At 37.3% G+C, this 26,021-nt stretch overlaps 1 protein-coding gene across 1 annotated transcript in view; it reads left to right on the forward strand.

The window, feature by feature from the left end:
* Positions 1-25,938, forward strand: part of LOC308640664 (transport and Golgi organization protein 1 homolog) — a gene marked incomplete at its 3' end in the record, with an annotated part of 40,056 nt that extends 14,118 nt beyond the window's left edge. Inside the window, exons 3-8 of the mRNA XM_081312467.1 lie at positions 8,200-8,403; positions 10,574-10,677; positions 22,154-22,285; positions 24,550-24,571; positions 25,496-25,584; positions 25,825-25,938. Of these exons, the coding sequence (XP_081168593.1) occupies positions 8,200-8,403; positions 10,574-10,677; positions 22,154-22,285; positions 24,550-24,571; positions 25,496-25,584; positions 25,825-25,938 (665 nt within the window). The remainder of the gene's footprint in view (positions 1-8,199; positions 8,404-10,573; positions 10,678-22,153; positions 22,286-24,549; positions 24,572-25,495; positions 25,585-25,824) is intronic.
* Positions 25,939-26,021: the final 83 nt, after the last annotated feature.

A 26,021-nucleotide genomic window follows, 5' to 3' on the forward strand; every position in this document is an offset into this window, starting at 1 on the left:
CAATGAATATAGAATAGACAAAGTGTGTTGTTGTTGTTTTTGGTACTGGGGATTGAACTCAGGGTCATACCACCACTGAGCCACATCCCCAGACCTATTTAGTATTTTATTTAGAGACAGGGTCTCACTGAGTTGCTTAGTGCCTCACTTTTGCTGAGGCTGGCTTTGAACTTGCCATCCCCCTGCCTCAGCCTCTTGAGCCACTGGTATTACAGGTATGCACCACCACGCCCAGCATGAGACAAAGTTTTTAAGTCTGATTTATTTCTGAGATGAGAGAGAGAAAAAAGAGAGCATGAGGCAGAGAGAGCTAGTTAGTTTTAAAAGTCTCTGCCATGCAGCTTTTTATATTTTCTTCCAGAAGTTGTATAGGTTTAGCTGCTACATTTAGGTCTGTAATCTATTCCTACCAGTAGTGTGTGAGGGCTCCCATTGATCCACATCCTTGCCAACTTATTATTATCTTTTTGATTATAACCATCTTAATAGATGTGAAGTAGTATCTCACTGAGGTTGTACATTTCCCTAATGGTGCTGGGTATCCTTTCATTTGCTTATTTGCTTTTGCATATTTTCTTTGGAGAAATGTCTATTCTAATTTCGTGCCATTTGTCTTTTCATATTGAACAATAAGAATTGCTTGTATATTCTAGGTAGTTATATTCTAACTACATGAATTGTAAATATTTTCTTCTATGATTGTGTTTTCACTTTCTTCGATGGTAGCCTTTAAAAGTTTTAAATTTTATGAAGTTCATTACTTTATTATTTTTTTCTTTTGGTGCTTGGGCCTTTGGTGTCTTAACTACAAAGTCATTGTCTACTCCAAGATTTACCTTTCTTACATTTAGTTTTGGTTCTTACATATATATGTGTTGTCCAGTTTGAGTTCTTACATTTATGTCTGTGGTCCATTTTGAGGTGATTTTTATGTGGGGTAGGGTTTAACTTAATTCTTTTGCATTAAAGACTACATCATTTTGAAATATATTTTCATTTGGAATGCAATTCTAGGATGTCAGTGTTTTTTTCTTTCAGAATTTGAAAATGTTGATGTACTGTTTTCTGGTTTGCATGGTTCTTGAATGAATTTTGACATTTTACTTTCACTCCTTTGTACATAATGGTATCTCTTTTCTGTAGATGCTTTTCAATTTTTTTCTTAGCACTGGTTTTAAGCATTCAGTGTATATTTGTGTCATCTTTATCATTTTTCTTATTCATTGAGCTTTTTGAATCTGAGTGTTCATCAGATATAGAACATTTTTATTTATTATTTCTTCAAATGTGTTTTTCCCACCTCTTTTAGGAACTACCATAACATATATATTGGACTGGTTGAAGCTGTGCATACTGATGCTTTGTTCAGTTAAGTCTCTTTCTCCGTGTTTGATTTTGGAGTCTTTATCACTGCATATTCAGTTTGCTGATATTGACTTCTTCAATGTCGAATCTGCTGTTAATCTCATTCAGTGTAATTTTCACCTTAGCCATTGTTTTATCTGATTTTATCTAATTTTATCTGTTTCATCTAATTCAGACATTTTTATATCTTCTTTTTTCTCCTTTACATGCTTATGCTTTTCCATAGCATCTTGAACATATGGTATACAACTGTATTAATGTCCTTGTATAATAACTCTATCACAGTGCAATTAATGATCATTTCTATTAATTTTCTTTTCAACATGGGTTATATTTTCCTACCTCTTTGCATGCCTCATACATTTTTATTGGATTCCAAACATTGTGAATTTACCTTGTTGAATACTGGATATTTTGTATTCTTTTAAATATACTTGAGCTGTGTACAGCTTTTTTGCTGAACTATCTTGGAAACATATTTTGTATTCTTTTAAATATTCTTGAGCTGTGTACAGCTTTTTCTCTGAACTATCTTGGAAACATTTTTATCTTTTTAAGATTCTGCTAGACAGGGGTTACCTCCAATCTTGGGCTAATTTTTCCCTTTTACTGACTAGGTTTCTATTTGAGTTTTTCTATTTGAGTTTCCCTTCTCTGGATGTGGCCTGAAAAATTCTTTCCAGGGAGTAAATTGGGATAATCCTAGCACTCATCTCTCATGCTTAACTTTATCTTAGAGGTCACTCTTATGCTGCTTATTATCTAATATCTGAGAACTGTTGTTTGTATTTTGTCCACTTTTTTTCCAATGTTTCATATGCGAGGGTAAATCTGTTGCCCCTCTTGGAGAGATTTAGTCTTCCATAAATGTTTAACACTATTCTCTGGCACATCATTTACAATAGATGAGGTTCTTCCTGGTAACAGCAGCATTAGGCCTACTGAATGCTCCTAGGCAAGTGCCTTCACAAATTTCCAATGGTATATGTTGTTATGCTGCCAATTATTTGTTTCAGATATGTTTTTTCTTGTCTCATTTAGATTGTACTCTGACATTAGGAACACTTCATATCTTAGAATTTTATGTCCCTGCCACCCAAACTGGTCACATTTACCTTTAACAATTAGTCAACCCTTACCCCGTAAGAATTCCCTTTGAGGTATTAAAGAATAATGCACTTGAGATTATTTATCTCCAGGCCAACAATCACCACCACATTCTATCCTGTTCCTTTTCTGAAGGTTTTTAATATAACCTTATATTAAACATCACGTTAAACATCAATGCCACATATTTAAATGCTATGAGTAAAAGTGAATGCCGATTCATCCACTAATTGTATGTATCCTGGTAGAAAGAACTACCACTACCTTATTGTGGCCAGTTGAGAAATTTTCTTCTCATTATCCACCAGACTAGTTAATATGTCTTTAAGGCAATAAGTTTAAAAGCTAATACTGATAAATCAAAATATTGAAAACTCTACAAACTAAGCAGCTAGTTCTTCAGTAACTGGAAGCACTGACTATGCATATAAAAGTATATCTGATTATGAGTCAAAGTAAATATCAAGAAGGTAATATGCAATTAGATCATTTTGCTATTCTGATTTTTCCACCAATGAATTATCATTAATTTATTCTACAATAAGAAAAATTCTACAACATACCATATTCTATAATAAGAAAAATAAGAAAAAATTAAAACTAGTTTTAAAAGATCTACTTAAATATTCCAGTATCATGTAACCAAACAACTACTCTCCACACAAGTATGTTTTTATTCAACAACAAACACATTCAGGGGTACATTCCTGGAGTTGAGGATGCATGCTGCTGAGAGGTGGACCTTAAATGCCTTGTTCTCATAGCTTATTTCCTCTCAGTACTATTTATATATGGGGGCTTAATAGTTAATATATGTGTTTAGGTTAATAGTGTAGTATATTTATAATATTATTGGAACCATGAGTTTATCCAACAAATCATTTGTTAACTCTCTCATACATTCTAGGCATTTCCCTAGTCACTGATGTAACAGTAGTGAACAAAACAACTAATTTCCTGCTCGTGTTGGAAATTGTGTTTGAGGTTGGGTCAGAGCAGTCAAGTAGATAAACAAATGTAAGGCAAGTGGTAAGAGAAGTCTGAAGTGGTAAGGCAAGTCTGAAGAGAAAGAAAGGCAGGGTAATGGGCTTGATAGTCATGGCAAGAGGCTCTATTTTATGTAGGATGGCCAGGGAAGGCCTTTATCACATGAAATGCCACTGTTACAGAGACATGATAAAGTGAGGGGGCAGTTAGCGAGTCAGATGATTTGGGGAGTTAAGTTGCAAGTGTAAATGCTCTGAAGCAGGGGTGGGCTTGGTGTATTTAAATGGAACTAACAGACAAGAGAAGAATGTTAGGAAATGGGGAGAAAAGGATGAGGGGAGTCACATTGAATAAGAACAGTCCATAATAAGGCAGGGCAGTCCATAATAAAGTCATGGCTTTTTTTCCTGATACCAGAGATTGAACCCCCAGGGGCACTTAAACACTGAGCAACTCCCACAGTCCTTTTTAAAATATTTTATTTAGAGATAGGGTCTCACTGAGTTGCTTAGGGACTCACTACATTTCTGAGGCTGGCTTTGAACTCAGGATCCTCCTGACAGCCTCCTGAGCTGCTGGGATTACAGATGAGTACCACCAGGCCTGGCTAAAGTCATTGCCTTTTATTTGGGAATGGGAAGTTATAGGAAGATTTTGAGCAGAGAGACACAATCAAATTTATATTTAAGAATATCACTCTAGTTGCCATCAGGACAATAGATATTGGGGAAAATGAGGGCAGAAGCAAGGACAGAAGAAGGCTATGGGAATCATTCAGGTGACTTATGATGTGGGTTTGGCCTGTATATTGGCTTAGCAGATGCAGAGGAGTGGTCAGATTCTGGGCATGTTTCAAATGCTTATTTGGAAAGAAGGAAGTCAGAAAAATAAATAAAATGCTGTATAATTTATATCAAATTCTAGAAAATGCAAAACAATCTATAATGACAGGAGATGTTTGGAGACAGCCCAGAAAAGGAGAGGGGAGGGATTACAAAGAAGGATGAAATATTCTTTTGATTTTGGTGATAGTCTCATGGGTATATTCATGTCAAAACTTATCAAATCGTACACCTTAAACGTGCAATTTATTGTAGGTCAACTATATCTCAATAAAATTATAAAAATAAAGACATAATATTGTCTAATGGACTGGAGTTGGAATGTGAGAGAAAAGAAATCAAAAATGGTTTGTAAGTTTTGGGCTTTGAGCACCTGGATAATGGGAATTAAATTGTCATTCTTATTTCTGAGATAGGGAAGACTGAAAGGAGCAGATTTTGAGAGAAAAATGAGTTCAGTTTTCAACATGTTGTTAGAGATGCCTACTAGATACATTTTATAACATAATAAATAGATGGTAGAAAAGAAATGAAGAATGACTCAGATAGACAGTTTCTCTGTATGATCCACTGGTTCTCCAGAAAGCGCAGAAGTACACTGGACCAACGGGGACCTCTCATGGCCCCTGTAGACAAATGTTTGTGCACACCTTTTTCCCATCGTTTTCTTTATTTAACATTATGAACATGGTGGATTACATTCTTTTCTCTAAGTTTTAAAGATTCAGTTAATTTGGGGAAACAACTGATGGGTTCATTGTTGGAGGTTGATGAATAACCTTAGCAGAGACTATAGTAACAAGCCCTTGGTCACAGACAAATGAGAATGGCTCCACCCAGGATGGGAGCATTGCAGACACTCTTCCTTGGGTTGGCTAGCTTGTGCCTTCCCCCCCACCCTTAACTGTACATATCAGTAATTCAGCTATATTATGATTTAAATCATATTTTGTTCCTCTTGTCAGAAAGTACAATTGCTTGTTAGTTGATAGGTTGTGATAAAAAGGAGTCTACTCCTTGGGCTTGAAACTTAGCTCCATTACTCACTGGACGTGTGACTGCCTCAATTTACTCTAAAATAAGGATTGGAATAGGACCTACTACTACTGTAAGGTACTATTGTTCTGAAGATTAAATGAATTGATATGTATAAAACCTTCAGAATAACAACTGGACATAAAGAAAGCGTTCAAGAAATGTTAGCTACTAGCTTTCTTCTCTGACAATAGGTTTTGTCAGTTGGTTCCCACTAAGTTGTGGACTTTTTCGGACCAGGACCAGATATCTTGTCTTTTGATTTTCATCCACTCCCACACCATGCTAGGGCTTTGTCCAGCGTCTGGCATGAATGGTAGCACAAAATGAAAGTTAAAAATATGCTGTTGAATTAAATGATTTCTTCCCTTATGGATAAAGATAAGAATCTCAAGATCTTAGCCCAAAGACTAATGTCCATCTCTCTGCCCCCACCTGTCCCCGCCTTAAAAAATAAAGCAGGCCACTGTCTCCAGTTTACACCCTCACTCACAGTTCCATTCACCTTCCCCTTTCCTAATCAGAGGGATCTTGGGGTGGGGCTGCAAGGAACCTTTAGGAGTTTGAAGGGGAGGGAGCCTGGAACCATAGACTAGCTATGACAAGTCAGGGGTGGGATTTGGTAGTTCAGAAAAGGAGGTACCAGACCAGGAATGGGGGATGGGAGTGATGGTGGAGTGGGCTAGTTCAGGATGGACCAGAAATGAGATGTTGAGGAAAGCCAGAAAGGACCGGTTGGCGGAGTGGGGGGGGATGGGTGGGTGACCACTAGAATCACACGGAGGGTCGCTTGTGAGGTCACAGAAGCAAAGGCAGGTGATTGGACAAGAAGGAGAGTCCTAGTTGCCAAGGCAGCGACTAGAGGAGAAGGTCTTCAGTCGAGGAGAAGTCTCCACTAGAGAAGGATGGAGCTCTGACTCCTTGTGTTCTCCAGTAGAGTCTGTGGATCGACCCCCAGATATCCCTGCTGACGTGTCACCCGGGAAAGGCTTAAGCCTTCCCGGGGGCCACCCCTCAGCGCTTCGCTACCCACCCGCCCCCTGAGCCCCGCCTCCGGCGCCACCTGCTAACACCTGCTGCAGCCTACTCCACCGCGTCACCGGCTCCCGAGGTGACCACAACATGGCTGCAGTGCGGGGGCTGCTCTTCTGGCTGTTCGTGCTCTGTCCTACCTGGCGAGTGCTGGGCCAACCGGACCCAAAGCACAAACTCTGTGCAGACGACGAATGCAGCAGTGAGTGCGAATGCAGCAGTGAGTGCGCAGGCAGGCGGGCGGGCGGCCCGGGGTCTCCGCGGTGGCTCTTTGGGGCCGCATGGGGCTCCGATCCCCTGGTCCCCAGCCCCGCGGGCTGGGCTAGGGGGTCGCAGGATGACGGGTGGGGCGCAGGAGTGACAGAGCCTCGGGACCCTGCGTGTGTCCCCTCCTCCGGCTCTGCCGGAGCCCCGGCCAGCCCGCTCGGGTTGCGGGGGGCTTCGACTCCCACTTGTTGCCAGCATTTTATGTTTCTCTACTGTCTGAGGCGGGGTTGGGAAAGATATAAATGAGAAACTAATGCACAAAAGTAGACCTGTTAACAGTACACATTTTATGTTAAAATTATAAAAGGGCTTTATTAAACATAATTTCTTAATCATAAAATACCTGTACTAGATCATGTGGGTGTGGAGTGACTAGCATAACCTTTTTTTTTTTTTTAGAATTTAATCTCTTTTTATCTGGTGCTGAGGATCAAACCCAGTGCCTCACCTGCACTAGGCAAGTGCTCTACCACTCAACCCTAGCCCTAGAATAACTTTTAATGGATAGCTTGCCTGAATTCCCCTCCCCAGCATTTATCTTTTGTGGATACCATGCTATTTCCAGTCTCTTGGGGGAGAGGTCACTTATTCTGGATTTACTCCACTGGGTTCTAAGGTCCTTGCATTCATATTAATCAAGGATGGAACCAGGATGACAAGCCTTGTAATGTAGTGCTTGACACATAGAAGCCTTTCAATTAAATATTTGTCAAACTGACAATGAGCCAATATCCTGATAAAAGCTTTCTGTTTCCTGGTTTCATATTTGATCATCTCTATCCATTGTTTTTCAAAATGAAATATTTCAACTGAGAGTATATGATAAGAATTCCAGAAGGACATAAAGCCATTGGAAAATTTACTTCCCAAGAGTGCTAATTTTACCTCATAATTGGGGAAAGAAAACTGTTGTACATTTAATCAAAGCAGATATATTTTGGATAAGAATGCAAAGTGCAAGTGAATGTTCAGGGTAGAATATTAAGCTGTAAAGAGATAATCTTTGCTCTGGATCCTATTGGTCTATGTCCTGAGCTCAGGAAGGAGATAGGTTCACCATTTGGCTCCTAGGTTACTTTGAACATATTTGAAAGGCACATTAAGCAAGCTAGACTTATGGAATTCCCTTCTCTATACTGGCTCGTTGAGACCAGCACACTTTTAGATGACAGAGTTCCTGTTATTTCTGAGCAGAATAGACATTTCACATTTTGTTCTGGACCAGAATTCTCTTCTGCACATTTATTCATGTGGGTGTATGTTGGTTTGCCAAGGGAAGGTAAGTTATTGAAGCCTCTATCATAAATGTATTTGTTTATGAAATACTTTGGATTAAAGGCTTCTTTATAAATTTGACTGTATAGTTCAGTCATCCTTTAAATGGGATGAAAACAATTAACCCTCCTGTATCCTTGCCCAGTTGTTCTCATGGGCGCATGCCAGGACATGGAGGGCAGTGTTGAGGTATCTGGAGCTGTGTGCTGAGGGGGAGTGCTGATCATTGGGCTTAAGTGGGGGTAGATAGTATCATCCATCTGGCTCAATGCATTCTTCTCCCTTGTAGAGATGCAGCCACCCCATGAAGATGATTTTCCTAAAGAGAACACAAATCATCTTAATAGAAATCTTCATGAAGAGCCTCGCCTCCTGAATCATCATTTTAATGTGAACCATCCTGAAGAGCCCAGCCTCTTGAGTCAACCTGTGACTGAGGACATGGGTGTCTCAGAAGTGTCTCAGATCCCAAATACTGAGAAAGTAGACCCAGGTAAAGCTTGCCAATTTTTCTCTACAAAGTAGAGGCATTATCATAATGAAGGCTTTCAAGGATATTTGTTGCCAAAGGTACGAAATAGAGCAGAGAGTGGTATATGTACATGTGAGTTAAAAAAAAATCTCTTAAGTGAGAGAAAAGCAAGAATAAAGATGACTAGAAATCAAAAATAGGCCAGAGACTGTAACTCACCTAAAAGCAAATGTTTAGCTATGACTAGCTTGTGTAAACCATTTACAACTAAAATATTATTCTTCAAAGGCCTTATGCTCTAAAACTGTAGTTTTCAACCAGACCAACAGCACCAGAAACTCTGGGGGTGGGACCCACAATCTGTGTTTAGCAGGCCTTCCAGGAAAGTCTGGCCTGGTACAAGTTAGCTTGAATAATCACTGTTCATAGTCTCATAGATTCTGTGTTTTTTCCCTTTTCTTCTAAATGGAATGTAATATAGCTCAAGTCCTGTTTTGACTTGTTTCCTGGACATGGTAATTAAACTTCTTCAAATGCAGTCAATGGTCCAGATCTTTATACTATATACTTACAGGAAACAGTACAGAACTGCAATCCATTTTAGACTGACACTTATGAATACTTCATCATAGTGCACAGTATCCAGTGGGAGATGAGAAACAATTTTTCAAAAAAATCCCCAATGATGGCATCAACAGCATTCTACTTTTGTGTTGCTCACTCTCATTTCATCAGTAAATTAGATGATAACTAATTGTTTTATTTTATCCATCCAGTATGGTGCTATAAAGCCATAATTACTGTATTTTTTGTTTTTAAAGGTTCTGGTCTGTAAGCATAGCTATAGCATTATCCTGCACCAGTGAAGGGCTTGGCAGCACTGATCTGAACCCCCCCCCACCACCATCTGCACACACAGAGTGTAGGAGAACTCATAGCAAGGGGGGGGATTCAGTTAATTTGAGAAGGAATAACATATCAGTTCTCCCATTTTCCAGAAGACATTGCATCCATATATGAACACTACTGACTTCTGAACTGTCTTTAACTCCATAAGGTTCTGAAAATGAATCACGCACCATTAAGAGTTGTTATTTTCATGCTCCAAAACTTTCAAGATTAGGGAAAACTTGGCTTACAAAATTAAGAATGAATTATTTCCCTGGCCTTTTAGGTTCCACCACAAAATGATGTCAATGACCTTTATAGGTAAAATCTTCCCAAATGTCATTTAATGTGTCTCAGGTGCTGAGATGCTGAGCCAATGGGGCAGACTTCACCAGCAGTCAAATTCATAGACCAATAGTGAATGGAGGGCCTGGGGTTGTAGCTCAGTGGTAGAGCGCTTGTCTAACATGTGAGGCACTGGGTTTGATTCTCAGCACTGCATACAAATAAATAAAATAAAGGTCCATCAAAAACTAAAAAAAAAAAAAATAGGCAAAAGCTTAAAAAAATAGTAGTGAATGGAATCTCAGGGTTGAGAAAGACCTTAGAGGCAACTGGTCCAACTTCTTAATAACTGCATGTTGGACTCCTGCTGTTTAATCAAACATACCCCAGGCTCATGTAGCTCATACTGAAATTCCACCCCTACAAGCTCTTAGGTCTAACTGGAATTCTACCTCATTCACAGAGCCTTAATGCAGGTCTGTACCCAATTCCCTTTAGTCTCTCTTGGTATTACTGTGTTCTTTTTAAATAGCTGTCATCTGTCCATTCAATAAATAATTGTTGAGTATCTCTGCCAGGTGCCAGATACTGTGTTAAGCCTTGGCTCATTCCACCTGCAAATCTACAAACCAAGACTCCCTCTCTTTTAGCTTTCCTAAAATTTTAAACACAAAGTTTCACCAGCACTAAATCCATGTTTGTTGAATGTGACCCTGTTTATATATCTCTGGTTTTAAAAATTTTCCTTGAGTAAATATTGTTCTGGTAGCAGTTGTATGGCCATGGAAGTAGTGGAGAGTAGACTGGAGATTGTTCATTTTATAATTGAAGAGTCTGAAAGCTCTAATTAGGATTTTGAAGTTTTCTTCTCTGTGTTAATTGTCTTTAGGAGAGCCACATATTCCAGGCACTGTGACTCATATATTTAGTGAAACACTCGAAGAATATTGAAACTGAAGAGAGACAATTCTTATTCTATAGCATAAAATAAAATAGCCATTTCCCCTTTCAATTTTAGAGCTATTTATAACAGAAGGTACGGTGGAAGAGCCAGCAGATGCCACCCTTTTGGACAACATACTTTTCTTGTTATATTCATTCTTGCTTTATTTGTCTAAGATGGTAAGTTTGACATAGTTTCTTCAATTAGAATGTTGATTATTTATTAGTTTTTAAGTGGCTTCTGGTCATGAAGTGAAGAACTTAAAATGTCTTTATGAAAATGACTCCTGACCCTTTGAGTAGATAGCTCCTGAAACAAAAGCCATAGGGGTGTGGCTTTAATGGCTACTTGGTTTAGCACATGAGGAAGATTTGCTGTCTACCAAGGCTGGACATTTGCACACCTGTAAAAACTTGGTTCTTCCCCTCAGAACCTTTCATTCTGGCAGGGAGATAACAGCATTCACTTGAAACACAGTAAGATAATGGCAGAAAGAGAGGTATTTATTCGATGGTAGAACATTATTGTCCATAAATGCATTTATTATGGTTGGAAGGGTGATCAATAAGGTCAGAAAGTAGTTGAGATGTGTTTGAAACACAGGCAAAGGGCAAACAGGAGTCTGACATGTGGTTTGTTGTTGATTAGACAGGCTGGGGTGGAGGGTGGTGGGGGAAGCTGGCAGTCAGAAGAAATGTGTTCAGAGAAATGGAAACATGAAGAAAAGGATATTTGGGGAGGGCAGGAGAATGTGAATAGTTGGTGTTGTAAAGTGTGAAGTTGGAGGGGGATGGGCCTGTTGGAGAGATCAGCAAATCTTAAAGGAAGTCATGAGCCAAAGTAGCATTAGACCATTAATAGTGGGGATCCTTAGAAAGTTTTAAGAATGAAAGGAATTAGGTTAGATCTGTTTTTTAGAAAGAGTCCCTTAAGGCTGATCTTTCTAAAGAAAATCATGATCCAAACAAGACATTTAATCTGTCTAGAAGCTTATCTAAGCATTTTAGGACTTACCTCCCCCCCATTGGTATTTGTTGATATTGGACTTTTAGAGTTTAATTATAGGAATGAGAAAGCTTTTAGAGGTTGGAGGATAAGATGGTCCTAGGGCCATTGTGACAGTAATCCTCCTCAACTGAAGTTGTTTCCTGTAGGTTGTGTTATTTCAAGGCTTGTGTAAGAAAGATGTTCGTGTTTTCCTTGTAAAATGTATAGATTTTGAAGCCAGGTAGATCTGGTTTCAAATCCCAAGGTTATCATTTAGAAATTTGGGCAAATAACTAAACTTTTGAAAAAAGTTTTCCTCATCTGAACAATGTAGATAATGCTTACTCCAATAATAAGAATTAAATGATTTGACAAGGTAAAATGTCTGGTGAGGTGTCTGGCATTTTGAAGGGTTTTACCCCCACACACCCCCTAATTCTCATGTAGGCAGTCAGAAGGTGGTATAAAGACAATGAATACCTGGGGAGGAAAGACCACCAGGGTGGAAAAGATGTGGTGGGGAGAAACAAATCATTTTTCAGTTGGCTCCATGTTTGTTCATGATGGTGGCAGCCACCTGGGTAAGGGGTATGTACAAGCCAGGCAGTTAGAATAATGATATTTCCAGTGATTAAAGCAGTCTTCCACAGTCATAATTTGATTATCAGAATGAATCAGCATCACTTGGAAAGTTAACAGCCTCACGATATGGGAAGGATTTCTTTATTCATATTTTTAGGTATGCACAGAGCCCTCCTCTAGGTCTAGGTCGGGGGACATGAATGTGGTGCAGGTATGGTCAGTGATTGTACGGTGATAGGTAAGACATAGACGTGAGTGGCAAAGAAGAGGCACACTGTTAGGAGACTGATTTGAAAGGAGATTTCAAAAAGGCATTTTGATGGCCCAGTATATACAGGACATTGTTCGAGGACTAAAAGAGTCTAACAGGTGTAAGGCATGATTGTGATTTTTGAAAGCCTTAAGAAAAGGACTTAACAAATATATGCAAAAATTATGAACAAGTCAATGTAAAATCTTAAACAAGTAGTATGATATCTGATAGGACTGGAGAGTAATAGGCTCTGATGTGTTTGGGAGATGTGCACCAATCAGATTCATTGATCAATGGAATCTTAGTAGAATCTTAGTGTTAGAAGAAACCTTGGAAGGCTGTTTCTCACTCATTGCTAGTTATTTTCTTTACTGTGGCCCTGACGAGTAGTTATGAGGCCTGTACACCAGTATTTCCTAGCATGAGTCACTCTCTTACAAGACTATCTGTTCTTCTGTTGTCTAGTTCATCCTTGTATTGACTCAAAATTTTTCTCCACATGATTTCCTCTATAAAATTGAATTCTTTTCTACATAGAAATCCTTTAAATATTTGAAGTTATATCTTAATTTAAAAATTATTTTTAGTATTTTTATCATGGAAACTTTCAAATAAGAGCAGAGAGAATAGTAGGGGACTATAGGTAACCATAACATACTGTATATTTTAGAATACTAGAAAAAAAGATTGTGAAAGTTTTACCATAGAGAAATGATGTTTGAGGAGGTAGATATATTTAACTGATTTAAACGTTACATAGTGTATACATGCATCAAAATGTCATGTTACCTACTTCAATAATTATGATGTTTGTTTCTATGTACTAGTTAAAAAATAAATTTTAAAGCTTTAAAGAAAAGCATAGAGAATAGTATAATGAACCCACGGGCCATCACCCAACTTAACAGTAATTCCTTGATAGCCAATATCAGTGAGTTTTTTTTAATTTGTTCTAATTGGTTATACATGATAGCAGAATGCATTTCGATTCATTGTATATAAATGGAACAAAACTTTTCCTAGTTGTACACAACACATGTGTAGTCCTACATGTACCTCGGGTAATGAGGTTCATCTCATTCCACCATCTTTCCTATCCCTATGCCCCCTCACCTGTCCTACCTCCCCTTTGCCCAGTCAAAGTTCCTCCATTCTTTCCATGCCCCTTACCACCCACCTCACCCCCATTATGGGTCAGCATCCACTTTCAGAGAGAACATACAGCTTTTGGTTTTTGGGATTGGCTTACTTCCCTTAACCTGATATTCCCATTCACCCGCAGATGCCATAATTTTTTTCTCTTTTAATGCTATAAGTAATATTCCATTTCATATATGTACCACAGTTTCTTTATCCATTCATCTACTGAAGGGTTGGTTCCACAAAACTATGGAATGCTTCACAAATGTGGGTGTCATCCTTGCTCAGGGACCATGCTAATTTTTTCTGTATTGTTCCAATTTTAGTATATGTGCTGCCAAAGCAAGCACACTCTGAGTTTTAACAAATGTAGATACCCATGTAAAAACTACCATAATCAAGATATAGAACAGTTTTTTTCACTAGAAAAGGGGTTTCCTTGGGATCCTTCCCAGTGAGTTCCTTCACCACCTGTTCCAGGCAACCACTGATAACTTTTTTTTTTTTTAAACTATAGATTCATTTTTCCTACAGTACTGTTTCATATATATGCCACTATAAGTGGACTCATATCTGGGAGTGCAATTGCCTCCTACGTTTAATGTATGTTTTTATCTTATGTGATACTGTCAAGCCATGCTAAAAAATGACCACAATCATTTTATACTTCCACCAGCAATTTAGGAGACTTCCACTTGACTTCATCTTCACTAGCACTTGGGCCATTCTAGTGGGTATGTCTTTGTGAGTTTATTTCCTGATAATTAATGACATTGAGTGAACTTTTTTTTTTCTTTTGAGATAGAGTCTCACTAACTTGATTAGGCACTTGATAAGTTGCCAGCCTCAAACTTGGGATCCTCCTGCCTCAACCTTCTGAGTTGCTGGGATTACAGACATGTGCCATGATGCCTGGATCAAATACTTCTTAATGAGCTTGTTGACCATACTGTTTTTGTATGTCAACTCTCTCTGGCTAGCTGGAATCCAGACTTCTCCCAGCTCAGTGCCAACTGTGGGATTGGTTAGCTTATAGTTGTTCTTGGCCCTCGCAGGTACTGCTTAGAATGTAGCCCCAAACTGAAGACCACCTCCATGCAGATTTCTGGAACTCTTTTTCTTTGTGGCTCCCATCTTTCTGGTAGTTTTCTCTACATATTTTTGGCTGCTTAATCTCCTGGAACTCTGGTCTCTCTCTCCTCAGTGAGACTGTTATGCCCCATTTGGGTTCCCCTTCCCCAAACTGAGGTCTAGAGGGTGCCTCCAGGTAGAATGCTCACCTATTTGTTCTCCTGCTCTTAGGGGTGACAGTTGCATGTCCCTTGTGGCTTTCTATCTGAAAAATAGCTTTTTAAAAATATATTTTGACTGGGTATGGTGGCACATGCCTTAATCCTAGTGGCTCGGGAGGCTGAGACAGGAGGATCACGAGTTCAAAGCCAAAAGTGAGGTGCTAAGTAACTCAGTGAGACCCTGTCTCTAAATAAAATACAAAATGGGGCTGAGACTGGGGATGTGGCTCAGTGATCAAGTGCTCCTGAGTTCAATCCCTGGTACCAAAATATATATATATACACACACACACACACACACACACACACACACACACACACACACATACATATTCCAACTTTCTGGTTGCTTTCAGTGGGAGAACAAGTCTCATATAAGTTACTCTCTATTGATTTCTCCTTTTGTTGTAACTTTTTGCAATAATTGAAAAAAATATGTTTGTGGGACTTCTAGGATATATTGTAGTTTGGGTGAATAAATGACATCCCCCTGGTACAACAATTTAACCTGTTTTCTCTATTGCCTTTTTTTTTTTTTTTTTTTTTTTTTTTGGTGGTGCTGGGGATTGAACCTCGGGCTCCATGCATTCTAGGCAAGTGCTGAGCTAACAACCTCAGCCTCTCTCTGTTGCTTTATATTTCTTGGAAATTGGTAGTCAGGTTTAGGTTCAATTCTGTTTCTTATGAAAACTTAATAGGAAATATTGCATTGACATCTGCATGTCCTCTCCTTTGATGTTGACTACTAGTCAACAGTGACCTTGGTGAGATTTGCTAATATATTACAGGTTGCAAAATAGCAATGGTCTGAGTTGCTGGGATTTTTCTTTCTTCATTTAAAGGCTGGGATGCCTATACAAATAAAAATTTATGATTGATTATTCTTTCTTTCTTTTTTTTTTTTTTTTTTGGTACTGGGGATTAAACTCAGGGACACTTGGCTAGTGAGCCATATCCCCAGCCCTATTTTGTATTTTATTTATATACAGGGTCTCACTGAGTTGCTTAGCAATTCGCTTTTGCTGAGGCTGACTATGAACTTGCTATCTTCCCTCCTCAGCCTCCCAAGCTACTGGGATTACAAGTGTGTGCCACGGCGCCTGGCTATGATTGATTATTCTTTACACAGATATTTGGTTTGTATAGTTAAGGCAGGAGATAAACATTTGATTCCTTTTCTTCATTTAAACACTTTTCAGAATAGTAAGGTATTATTCTAGCATTATCAAATGATACCCAAAAGGGCTTTTGAAATCTTTTTAACTTTTATTTAAGAGTCAGTATGATGTCATGCATTTAAAAATATTTGGTGTGTTTAATCTAGTTAGGAATAGTAATTGTTCTTACCTGATGCTCAATTTCTCTCCCTTTTGCCTTGTAGAAGCCTCTTTATCTTGGCTCCTGGGACCCTTTGCCACCACCTAGTGGTCATTGTTACCTATTTCCCTTGCTTTTGAACTATGAGAGATGTTCCAAGTTCATCTTAAACATTCCCTGTCCAGACCTTGAAGGAACTATTTCTCTAAAAGAACTTTGGTTCCTTTCAATAGGAAATGATATTTAGAGGCTACATTCCAAGTACTAAGATTGCTTATTGCTCAAATTGACTGTCATTTGTAGGCCTTTTTAGTGAACAAAGCTCAGAAATATATGGGGATTTTTCATCATGTCATTTAGATAATTCCCATGAAAATTCAGGGTGCTAGAGAGATTTTACTTCACTTCATCTATCTTAGATTTGTGTTTTCTTTCTCTGATGTTGGAGTTCCAGTTTTCAATGACATCAATATAATTGTTTACAGTCTTGTGCCACTTAATGACATTTTGTTCATTAGTGCATAATAATGGAGCTAAAAAATTCTTGTCACCTAGTATTTTTAATATCTTTTTTGTGTTTTGATATGTTTAGATATATAAACATTTACAATGTTACAATTGTCTACAGAATTCAGTATAATAATATCTTATAGGTTTTTATCCCCAAAGCGATGATATACCATATATGAATACCTACGTGTGGAAATGGCTATATTTTCTAGGTTTGTATAAGTATACTCAATGATGTTTACACACTAAAATTGCCTAAGATGTGTTTCTCAGAATTTATTCCCATCATTAAGCAACACACGACTATATTTATGTTATTTAAAATACTTTCAGGAATGTATTCCTGAAATGAAATGAAATTCTCTTGTCTTTAAGCTATATCCCACTAAGGTATGTTTGAAATAATTCATTTCTGTTGTTTGTCACCAACATGATATCACAGGTTGTTTCATTTTTGCTTTCAATATTTAGGTGTTACTTTTTAAAGATTTTTTTGTTTATTTTACAATTATTTAAATATTTAGAAGAGCCAAAGTTAATTTGTAAAAATAAGTTGTTTCTGTTTTCTGGTACTGGTGATTGAACCCAGGGCTCCTATCCACTGAGCCACATACCTAGCCTCTTTATTTTTTTTATTTAGAGATAGTTCTCACTAAGTTGCGTAGGGACTTGCTAAGTTGCTGAGGCTAGCTTTGAACTTGTGATTCTCCTGCCTGATTTTGAAAGAACTCTAGCTTTTGTCCCAGTTCTGTCTACCCTGATGTTACTCTCTTTTATAGTTAACTTTTAAAATTTATTTCATTATGTATTCTGCTATTAAAAAAATAAGCAAATGAGAAAAGGGATATGTAGCTCAGTGGTAGAGCACTTGCCTACCATACATGAGGCCATGTGTTCAATCCCCAGCACCATAAAAAGAAAAAGAAAAGCAAATGATTTTTACATCTAGCCATGATAGCTTTATATAGGTACTGGCTTCACCTTCCCAACTGAAACAACTAAAATTACTGCATATTTATATGCAAAATATTGATCCATGCCTTGCATTAGACACCTGAATTAACTCACAGACTTAAATATTAAACTCAAAACTACAAAACCTCCAGGAAAAAAATAAGAGAAAAATTTTTGTTGAACTTAGATTCGGCAAAGATTTCTTAAATTTGACAACAAAAGCATTAAAAAGGATTTGACAATGTGGGATTCATCAAACTAAAACCTCTGTAATTCAAAATACACTTTGAAGTGAATGAAATAGACAAAACACAAGCTGGGAGGAAATTACTGTAAAGCATTTATCAAGACTTGCATCAAGAATATATGAAGAACTCTTAGAACTCATTATAAAAAATATAGTCCTGTAAAATAACACTTCATCAAAGAAGATAAACAGATAGTAAATACATTAAAAATGCTTGACATAATTATCAGGGAAATGCAATTTTGAAGCATAAGAGTTACCACTACACACTTATTAAATATCTAATATTAAAGACAATTGTGCTGAGTGGTTGGAGAAGAGATGGAGGAACTGGATGGGTACACAGCTGGTGGGGATATAAAGTGGTAGAATCACCTTCTTAAAAAGGTAAACATACACCAGTCATATCCAACCATTCTTTTCCAAAGAAAAGATAAGTTATATAGCAATAGGAGGAATTTTATATCAGTGTTCTTGGCTATTTTATTTGTAAAAGCCCCAAACTGGAAAAAAAATCCAAATGTCTATCAATAGATGATAGACAAATTGTGGTACATACATATAATGAAATGCTACTCAGCAATAAAAATAGATGATAGATAAACTGATGTAGATGAATCTCAAATTATGCTGAATAAGAGAAGCCATAGAAAATACAATATATTATCCCATACACATAAAACTTGAGGAATACAAAGCAATCTATTAAGATAGACATTTTGCTGGAGGAATGGGAAAGTGGGGGGCAAGAAGGAAGGGTGACAAAGGGCAGAATTACCTAGAGAATGAGAATATATTTGGACATAAAGGATGTGTATATTGATTATAATGGTGATTTCATAATTTCATGTTAAAATTTATCAAATTGCACACTTTAAATACATGTAATTTATTGCATGTCAATTTTACCTCAAAGCTATAAGAAATAATATATTCATCTTTTTTCACTTTCTAAGATACAAATAGTATTCTATAAATATTTTTCTCTACTTCATTTTTAAAAAATGTATTCTGGAAACCAGCTTTTAGCAGTAGTTAAAATTATTTTCTTTCTTCTTTGGTTTATTCAACAACTTTCATTGATGACGGTTGTTTCAGCCTTTTGTGACCATCTTGTATTATTATAATTAATGCTTGAATAACATAGTTTTGTAAATACAAGTTTTAAACATTTGTTGTTGTATTCCCAGTATCTTTAGAAGTTAGGGCTGGGGGACTATAGCTCAGCAGTAGAGCACTTGCCCTAGATACCCTTCCCCAGCACTGAAAAAGTTAAAAAAAAAAAAAGTGGGGCTGGGGATGTGGCTCGCCTGGCATGCTTGCGGCCTGGGTTCGATCCTCAGCACCACATACCAACAAAGATGTTGTGTCCGCCGAGAACTAAAAAATAAATATTAAAAATTCTCTCTCTCTCTCTCTCTCCCCTCTCTCACTAAAAAACAAAAAAAAAAAGTGGGATTGTTGAGTTAATAGGTAAATATATAAGCAGTTTTGGGAGATGTTGCCAAATCTCATTCATAAGGGTTGTATCATTTTGTATACTTATCAGCAGTGTCTGAGAATTTGTATTCCCCCACATTCTCTCACCTACTGAGTATGTTGTCAAACGTTTGGATCATGCCAATGCAAGTGAGAAATGGTATCTTGGTGTGGTTTAATTTGTATTTTGTTCATTATGAGCTAAGCAGAGCATGTTTCCATATGCTATAGCTATTTGCATTTCTTTTCATGAGATCTGTTTATTTCTTCAGCCCATTTTTGTATAGGTTTGCTGGCCATTTTATTTATAATGTTCTTTATATTTCAGGAACATGATTCTTTGGACAATAATATGTTGCAAATATTTTTTCTCAGGTTGTCATTGTCAAACTGTGTGTGTGTGTGTGTGTGTGTGTGTGTGTGTGTAGCAGGTTTAGATACATCCAGGAAAGATTTTTTCGATGAGGCAGGTTTTGCCCACTCATAATACATAGAAAATTTCACCCAATATTTTCTAGTACTTGTTTATTTTCTATTTTTACATTCATGTTTCTTATCCATTTGTAGTTTATCTTTTGAATAAGTAGAGAAAAATCCAATTTTATAATTTTTCATGTGGTAACGCTACTTATTAGAAAGTCTATTTTCCCCAAACTAACTTTTATTGTACCCCAAATGTCCAGTTGGTTCTGTTTCTGGATTCTCTATTCTGTCCCACAATCTCTATGTATTCCTGGGCTTGGACGAGGGTACATGAATTAATTATATAGTCTGCCCTCCCTGTACCCTTCATTGCTCTTCTTTTTCAGTGCTTTCCTGCTTATTCTTGTTCTTTTGAATTGACTATATTCAACTTGACGACAGATTTTTAAAGATCCACAGATGTTCATTCCCTCCCCAAGTTAAACGTCTCCAGTTTCTTCAATTTTTAGCACGTGCTTTTCGGGGGCTATTCATGATTCTGTTCTTTTCCACAAGTCATGCAACCTTAAAATGTGGCATCCAGAAATGAAGCCACCGGCGTGGGGTGATAATGACATGATTCCTTAGGGTAAGGCTTTTTAAAAAGAGTGTCATCCACAATTGGAGAAAGTAACAGGACTGGAGTGAGCAGGGAAGGAAAGCCCAGTCCGAGCAATAGTCCTTTAGAAGGGAGCAGGAGAAGCTTCTCCTCTTCTGTCTGCACTTTTGGGGCAGGTACCTGGTGTCTCAACACATTGACAAAAGGGTTTTGCTCTGGGAAGGGCTGGGAGGCCTGACTTTCTCCTTTTTCCTAGTCTCTGCCTATAATCCCCTTCTGCTAGTTCCCTGTCTTCCTCCAGGGCCTTCTAAATCGCCGGTCCTCTCCCAGTTCAGGGGACAGGTGAGCCTCTTTCCTTCTGGAATCCTTTCATTTGGACTCTTCCGCTCCTCCCGCTGTCCCCCGCCGGGCTCCGCAGTTGGTTCTTTCCGCTCCCGGCCCCGCCCCTCGGCATCCTCCCTCTGCTCACTGCAGTCCGCCCAGGGCTTCTTCTGATGATGCGTTTTACGTGCCTTGGGCGGAAAGCACTGCGGTGGAGGAAGGCAAAGTTCACTCCCAGTACCCACCCCCTGTGCTGGGTCCTACTTAAGTAGGAAACGGCGAAAGAGAGGGTCCTGTGCTGTTCTGCAGGGAAGCGTTGCTTCCGCTCAGCTGTCCCTACACCATGGACTCAGTACCTGCCACTGTGCCTTCTGTCACTGCTTCCCCGGGGGACCCGGAGCTCCTGGGACCCCTGTCGGTGCTCTACACAGCCCTCATAGCCAAGCTACTGGAGGTGAGGGTCCTATTTCCAGGGAGGGACCCCAGCTCTGGCAGGCGGGTGGCTGAGTTCTGGCAGAGTGGGTGCACTGACTGTCGCGGCGACGGAGAAATGGAGTGTGTCAGGCCCAAGGCAGGCAGGACGTGACTGTATTGTTAAGTGAGGCCGGTGAGAGTGTACTTGAGCTTTCCCCACTTGCACTTTTTTTTTTTGACGGAATAGAGGTGACAACCTCATGGTATGTCCCGAAATGCAGCCAACAATCCAAACAGCTAACGTTACTACAGGTCTTTTCCCTACTGAGACTGCTGGGGAATTGGGCCCAAATGACAGTTATCTCCTATTATGTGTAGAGGACGGTGAAAACAGGGAAGAGTAGGCAGGTGTTTACTGCACTGCCTTTGAGCAACCATTTAAAATTAGGCTTTAAATTTTATAGAAGGATGTTAAATTCAGAGAAGTTTATCTAAGCCAGTTTTCAAGAGTTGTCTGAAATTACATGTCACTTATCTGTTTATATAAGAGTGGAATGGAAGTAAGATTTAAAATCTTATACATATATCATCATTGTTTTTATTTGTTGCCATAAAATTAATTAGTTCTTTCATATATTTAAGTATTTGTCTTAAATGAATTTTTTAAATTATAAAAACCAGGTTATCTAAGAGAAAAGAATGATCCAGAGGGATTCTAGCCAGGTGTTAGATAATGTGATGATATAGGGCCTGTTACAAACTGGAAATGTATGCTCAATTTAAAGTATTTAGATTTGGGCTGGGGTTGTGGTTCAGTGGTAGAGCGCTTGCCTAGCATGCATGAGGCACTGGGTTCAATCCTCAGCACCATATAAAAAACAAAATAATGTGTCCACCTAAAACTAAAGATACATAAATAAATATTTTTTTAAAAGTATTTAGATTCATTATACTTGAAAACACTGCAAGCAAACAAAAAATATGAGACTGCCAATATCCTCTCTCTTGAAGAAGCTATTGGAAAATATTGAGGAGGTGGATTTCTGATGAGGAGGTTGGTTTAGAATTGCCATGATTCTTTGTGACTGTTTTGTTATAAATTTAAGGTTTCCCATTTCTTCTAATTTGTCTGTTTCAGCTGTTTACTACATTGCCTGATGATACTCAACCTGGAACTGATTTTTATGGACTACCATGGAAGCCTGTAGTTTTCACTGTTTTCTTTGGGATTGTATCCTTTGTCATTTTCTTTTGGAGAACTGCTCTTGTTGTGAGTAAATTAACTTACTTATACCTTAGCACATAAGCACAAGGATTATTTTATATAGTCACTGTCCCCCCCTTTTTTCTTTTTCAGTTGCTAAAACACAAATTAGTGGTTTAAGTCAAACTAACCTTATAAAATAATTTAGTGTGGGTGCATTTGGTAGAACTGGTAATTCTTACAGCCATCCTGACCAGTAGTTTCATATGTATCAGAAGTCTTAAAAGTGGGATAAAAGGTGGGATAGGTTAGATAAATATCCTTTTATGTAGCATATATGTCTAGTAATCTATCTTAAAGAAATAACTATGCTTTGAAGATTTTGGTAATGTTTTTCAATGGAACAGTGTATTAGATTGAAGACTTAGCACAACATAATTCATTTAGGGGTTATTGTATGTTCGATTAATGGAATAGTAGGCAGATTTATTTATTTCAAAGCTTTGAGGTACAGAAAATGCTCACAATTAAATGTGAAGTGGGAAAAAAAGCAGAAACTAAGATTTAAATGTTGATGAACTGTATGTTAATATAAACACATATAAACGGGGAAATGCTGCAAAGAAATACAGTAAAATGAGAAAAAGGAGATGAGATAATTTTTCCAGTCTTTTATATAAATTTCTCCCAGATTTTATGATTTGATCATATGTTCAGAAAATACCTTTTTATTTGGAAGTATAGATTATGTGTTGTCCAAAAATCCATTAAATGTTTTGTTCATTAAGTTTTTTTTTTTCCTGAGTAGAATTAGTCTATCTCTGTGTATGTGTGTACATATATGTATAAGTGTGTGTGTGTGTGTGTGTGTGTGTGTGTGTGTGTGTGTATATATATATATATATATATATATATGCGCTTATACATACTTATGTTTGTACTGTAGGTCATTCTGTTTCATAGTTATTTAACATAATTGGAAGAAAATTATTTTAGGTAAATGGACTTTGCATATGAAAAGCCTAACAGTTAAAGAGGCCAAAAGCATTGGATACAAATCTTTTCAAATCTGAGTGTTCTTTTTCTGATTTCTTAATTATTTCAGACATATCATTGTTAAGATAAGTTTCCTCTCCTTGTACAATTGAGTGTAAAATCTCTTAAAAAGTATTCCCTTCTTAAATAGAAGAATCGTTTGCCTGGATTCCTGTGAGGAATTTTCTAATCTCATTGAACTTTTTCTCAGCTAAAAGGAAAAAGGAAATAGAAGGATAAAGAGAAGGGAAAAACAGGAAAACGTTTTATATTTCTTTCTCTTGTTTCTTTCATTTCAAGAACCCCGGTACCTGTTTCTCTTTTCACTAGGTTATGTGGGATCTGGTTCCTAGCTTGTTGCTCCTCAGTTTCAGCATTTGACTTTGAAACTTTAGTTCCTACCTTAGATGACTGCTTTTATGCTACTTCCCATTTTCCTCTGTTGTCATTTTGAGTAAAAGGTTAGCAAGGCTATGACATTAAAGAAATGAACATTTCTTTCTGTGTTGGAGTTTTCTGAATGCAGTTTCCTATTACGAAGATCCCATGGATGATCCATGGACACATCTGAGTATCCCATCACCATTTATAACATTTGAAAGTAATATGCTAAGTTACAAAGAAATTTAGTGATGTTTTAAAAAAAATTCTGCTTAGGTTTTATTATCAGGCAGTTTATTGCTGTCTTTTGGAAATGATTGTTTTTGTCCTTTCCAGAATATGTTAATTGTCATTTCTCTTGTTGCTTGTACATTTTCTTCTAGCAGTCTTCCCTTTCAGATTTCTTGCTATATATTTAGTGGTTTGCAGAAATAAGATGATGTAGCCTCTTAGTTTCTAAATTCAGCCAATAGCCAAATTTAAATTGGAGTTCTAAGATGTTTTCTGGTGAGTGAAAGTGGCATATCTTAGTACAAAGATTATGCCTTTAATATTGTTTCCTCGGATTCCTTTTGAATAGTCATTGTTTCTAGACTTTATCCTGGTTATTTAGAATTGTCAAGTAAATGATTTTGAGTACACACACACACACACACACACACACACACATCTTTACTGTGAAATAAGGTACATATCTTAGTGTTTTTATGTCAGAGGCTATTTATGAAATATCACTACCAATTAAATTTAAAAGGCTTGTTAACCTTTACTTATTTTTAATCCTATAAATTATTATCCTGAACCAGAATGTTATTAAATTCTCACTTGGTTATGATTCTGACTGTTGTTTTAGGAATGCTGTTTCTATTGAGCAGATGTTTGACATCAAATTTAATCTTTTTTCTCTCTTCTAGGTAAAAGATAGAGTATATCAAGGTAAATTTTTAGGTTTCTTAAACTTGTAATAACCCTTTGTATTGGTGTTTGATGTGTGTTTTATGTATGTTAGAAGTAGATACAGTGACTTTTAATGTCTATTATCTTTTTTACCTCCTGAAAATTTTACTATTCCTAGGTTGCTAGCATGGATAATAGAGTGGATGATGATGGTTCCAGCTCTGAGATAGGAGATAAAGAGGAGGAACAAATTGTGGATAGGGAGATGATGATAAGTTTTAATTTGGGGCAGATTAACTTTTGAATATTGATGTAATGCAGATGTATTACATTTGAAGAGTATTTGTATGCTAATGATTTAATCATGCATTAAGTAATTGAGTAGATAATTTAAAGAATGGTAATGTGAATCAGTATGTTCTCATTTCTGTTTTTCTTTGCAAAGAATTAAATGATTCCATTTTCTGAAAAGAAAGTATTTTGAGAAGGGAGGAATATCAAGCTACAACACTTTACTGTATTTCCCATCTGTGAAATAAGCTTAAATTGAAATATCATTTTGGATGGGAGGGGTACCTGGTATTGAACTCTGGGGCACTCTACTGAGCCACATCCCCAACCCCCTATATTTAGAGACCAAGTCTCCCTTAGTTGCTTAGTGTCTCGCTCTTGCTGAGGCTGGCTTTGAACTTGGGATCCTTCTAGCTCAGCCTCCTGAGCCACTGGGATTACAGGTGTGCACCACTGCGCCCAGCAAAATATCATTGTTCTTATATTTTTCTTAAATTTTAATAATTTTTATACTCTTATTGCTAATAAGCATAGATTGCTTTTTAAAAGCATAATAGTTATGCAAAGAAGTATTTCCTCATAGTACCATATAACATGTCTTTGCTTTTAGTAGATTGAGTAATTGAATTTCATTTAGTGATTGTAATAATCTTGTGTATTTCCCCCTTTTAGTCAATGAACAGCAAATTTCCAAAAAGGTGAACAATTTCATGAAAGAAAATGAAGAACTAATGCAGAAATTGTCAAATTATGAACAGAAGGTATAATTATTTTTTTGTTTCTTTCTCCCTTGGTTCTAGCTTGAATCATTTCTACCTGTTTTAATTTAAAAATCGTATTTTAAAATTTTAGTTTCATTATTTCCTACAAATCATCCAAATTCTAAGCAGTCATATGTATTAAGTACTGCTTTCTTCTAGAAAGGGTCACTTGTCTGGAAGTAACTTGTATAGTAGCACTATAATTTGTGTATCTTAATTCTGAATGCTTTATTTACATAGATAAAGGAATCAAAGAAACAGGTCCAAGAGATCATGAAACAAAATATGATTCTTTCTGATGAAGCAAATAAATATAAGGTAAAAATCTCTTCTTTGGGGGGAATTACATTCTAAACTCAAAAGTAAATGTAATGAGTGAGTAATCTTGACACCTTTTTTTTTCCAGGATAAAATGAAACTTCTTGAAAAAGCTAAAG

This window comes from Spermophilus citellus (genome assembly GCF_964194105.1).
Source record: "Spermophilus citellus genome assembly, contig: SCAFFOLD_193, whole genome shotgun sequence".
NCBI lineage: Eukaryota > Metazoa > Chordata > Mammalia > Rodentia > Sciuridae > Spermophilus > Spermophilus citellus.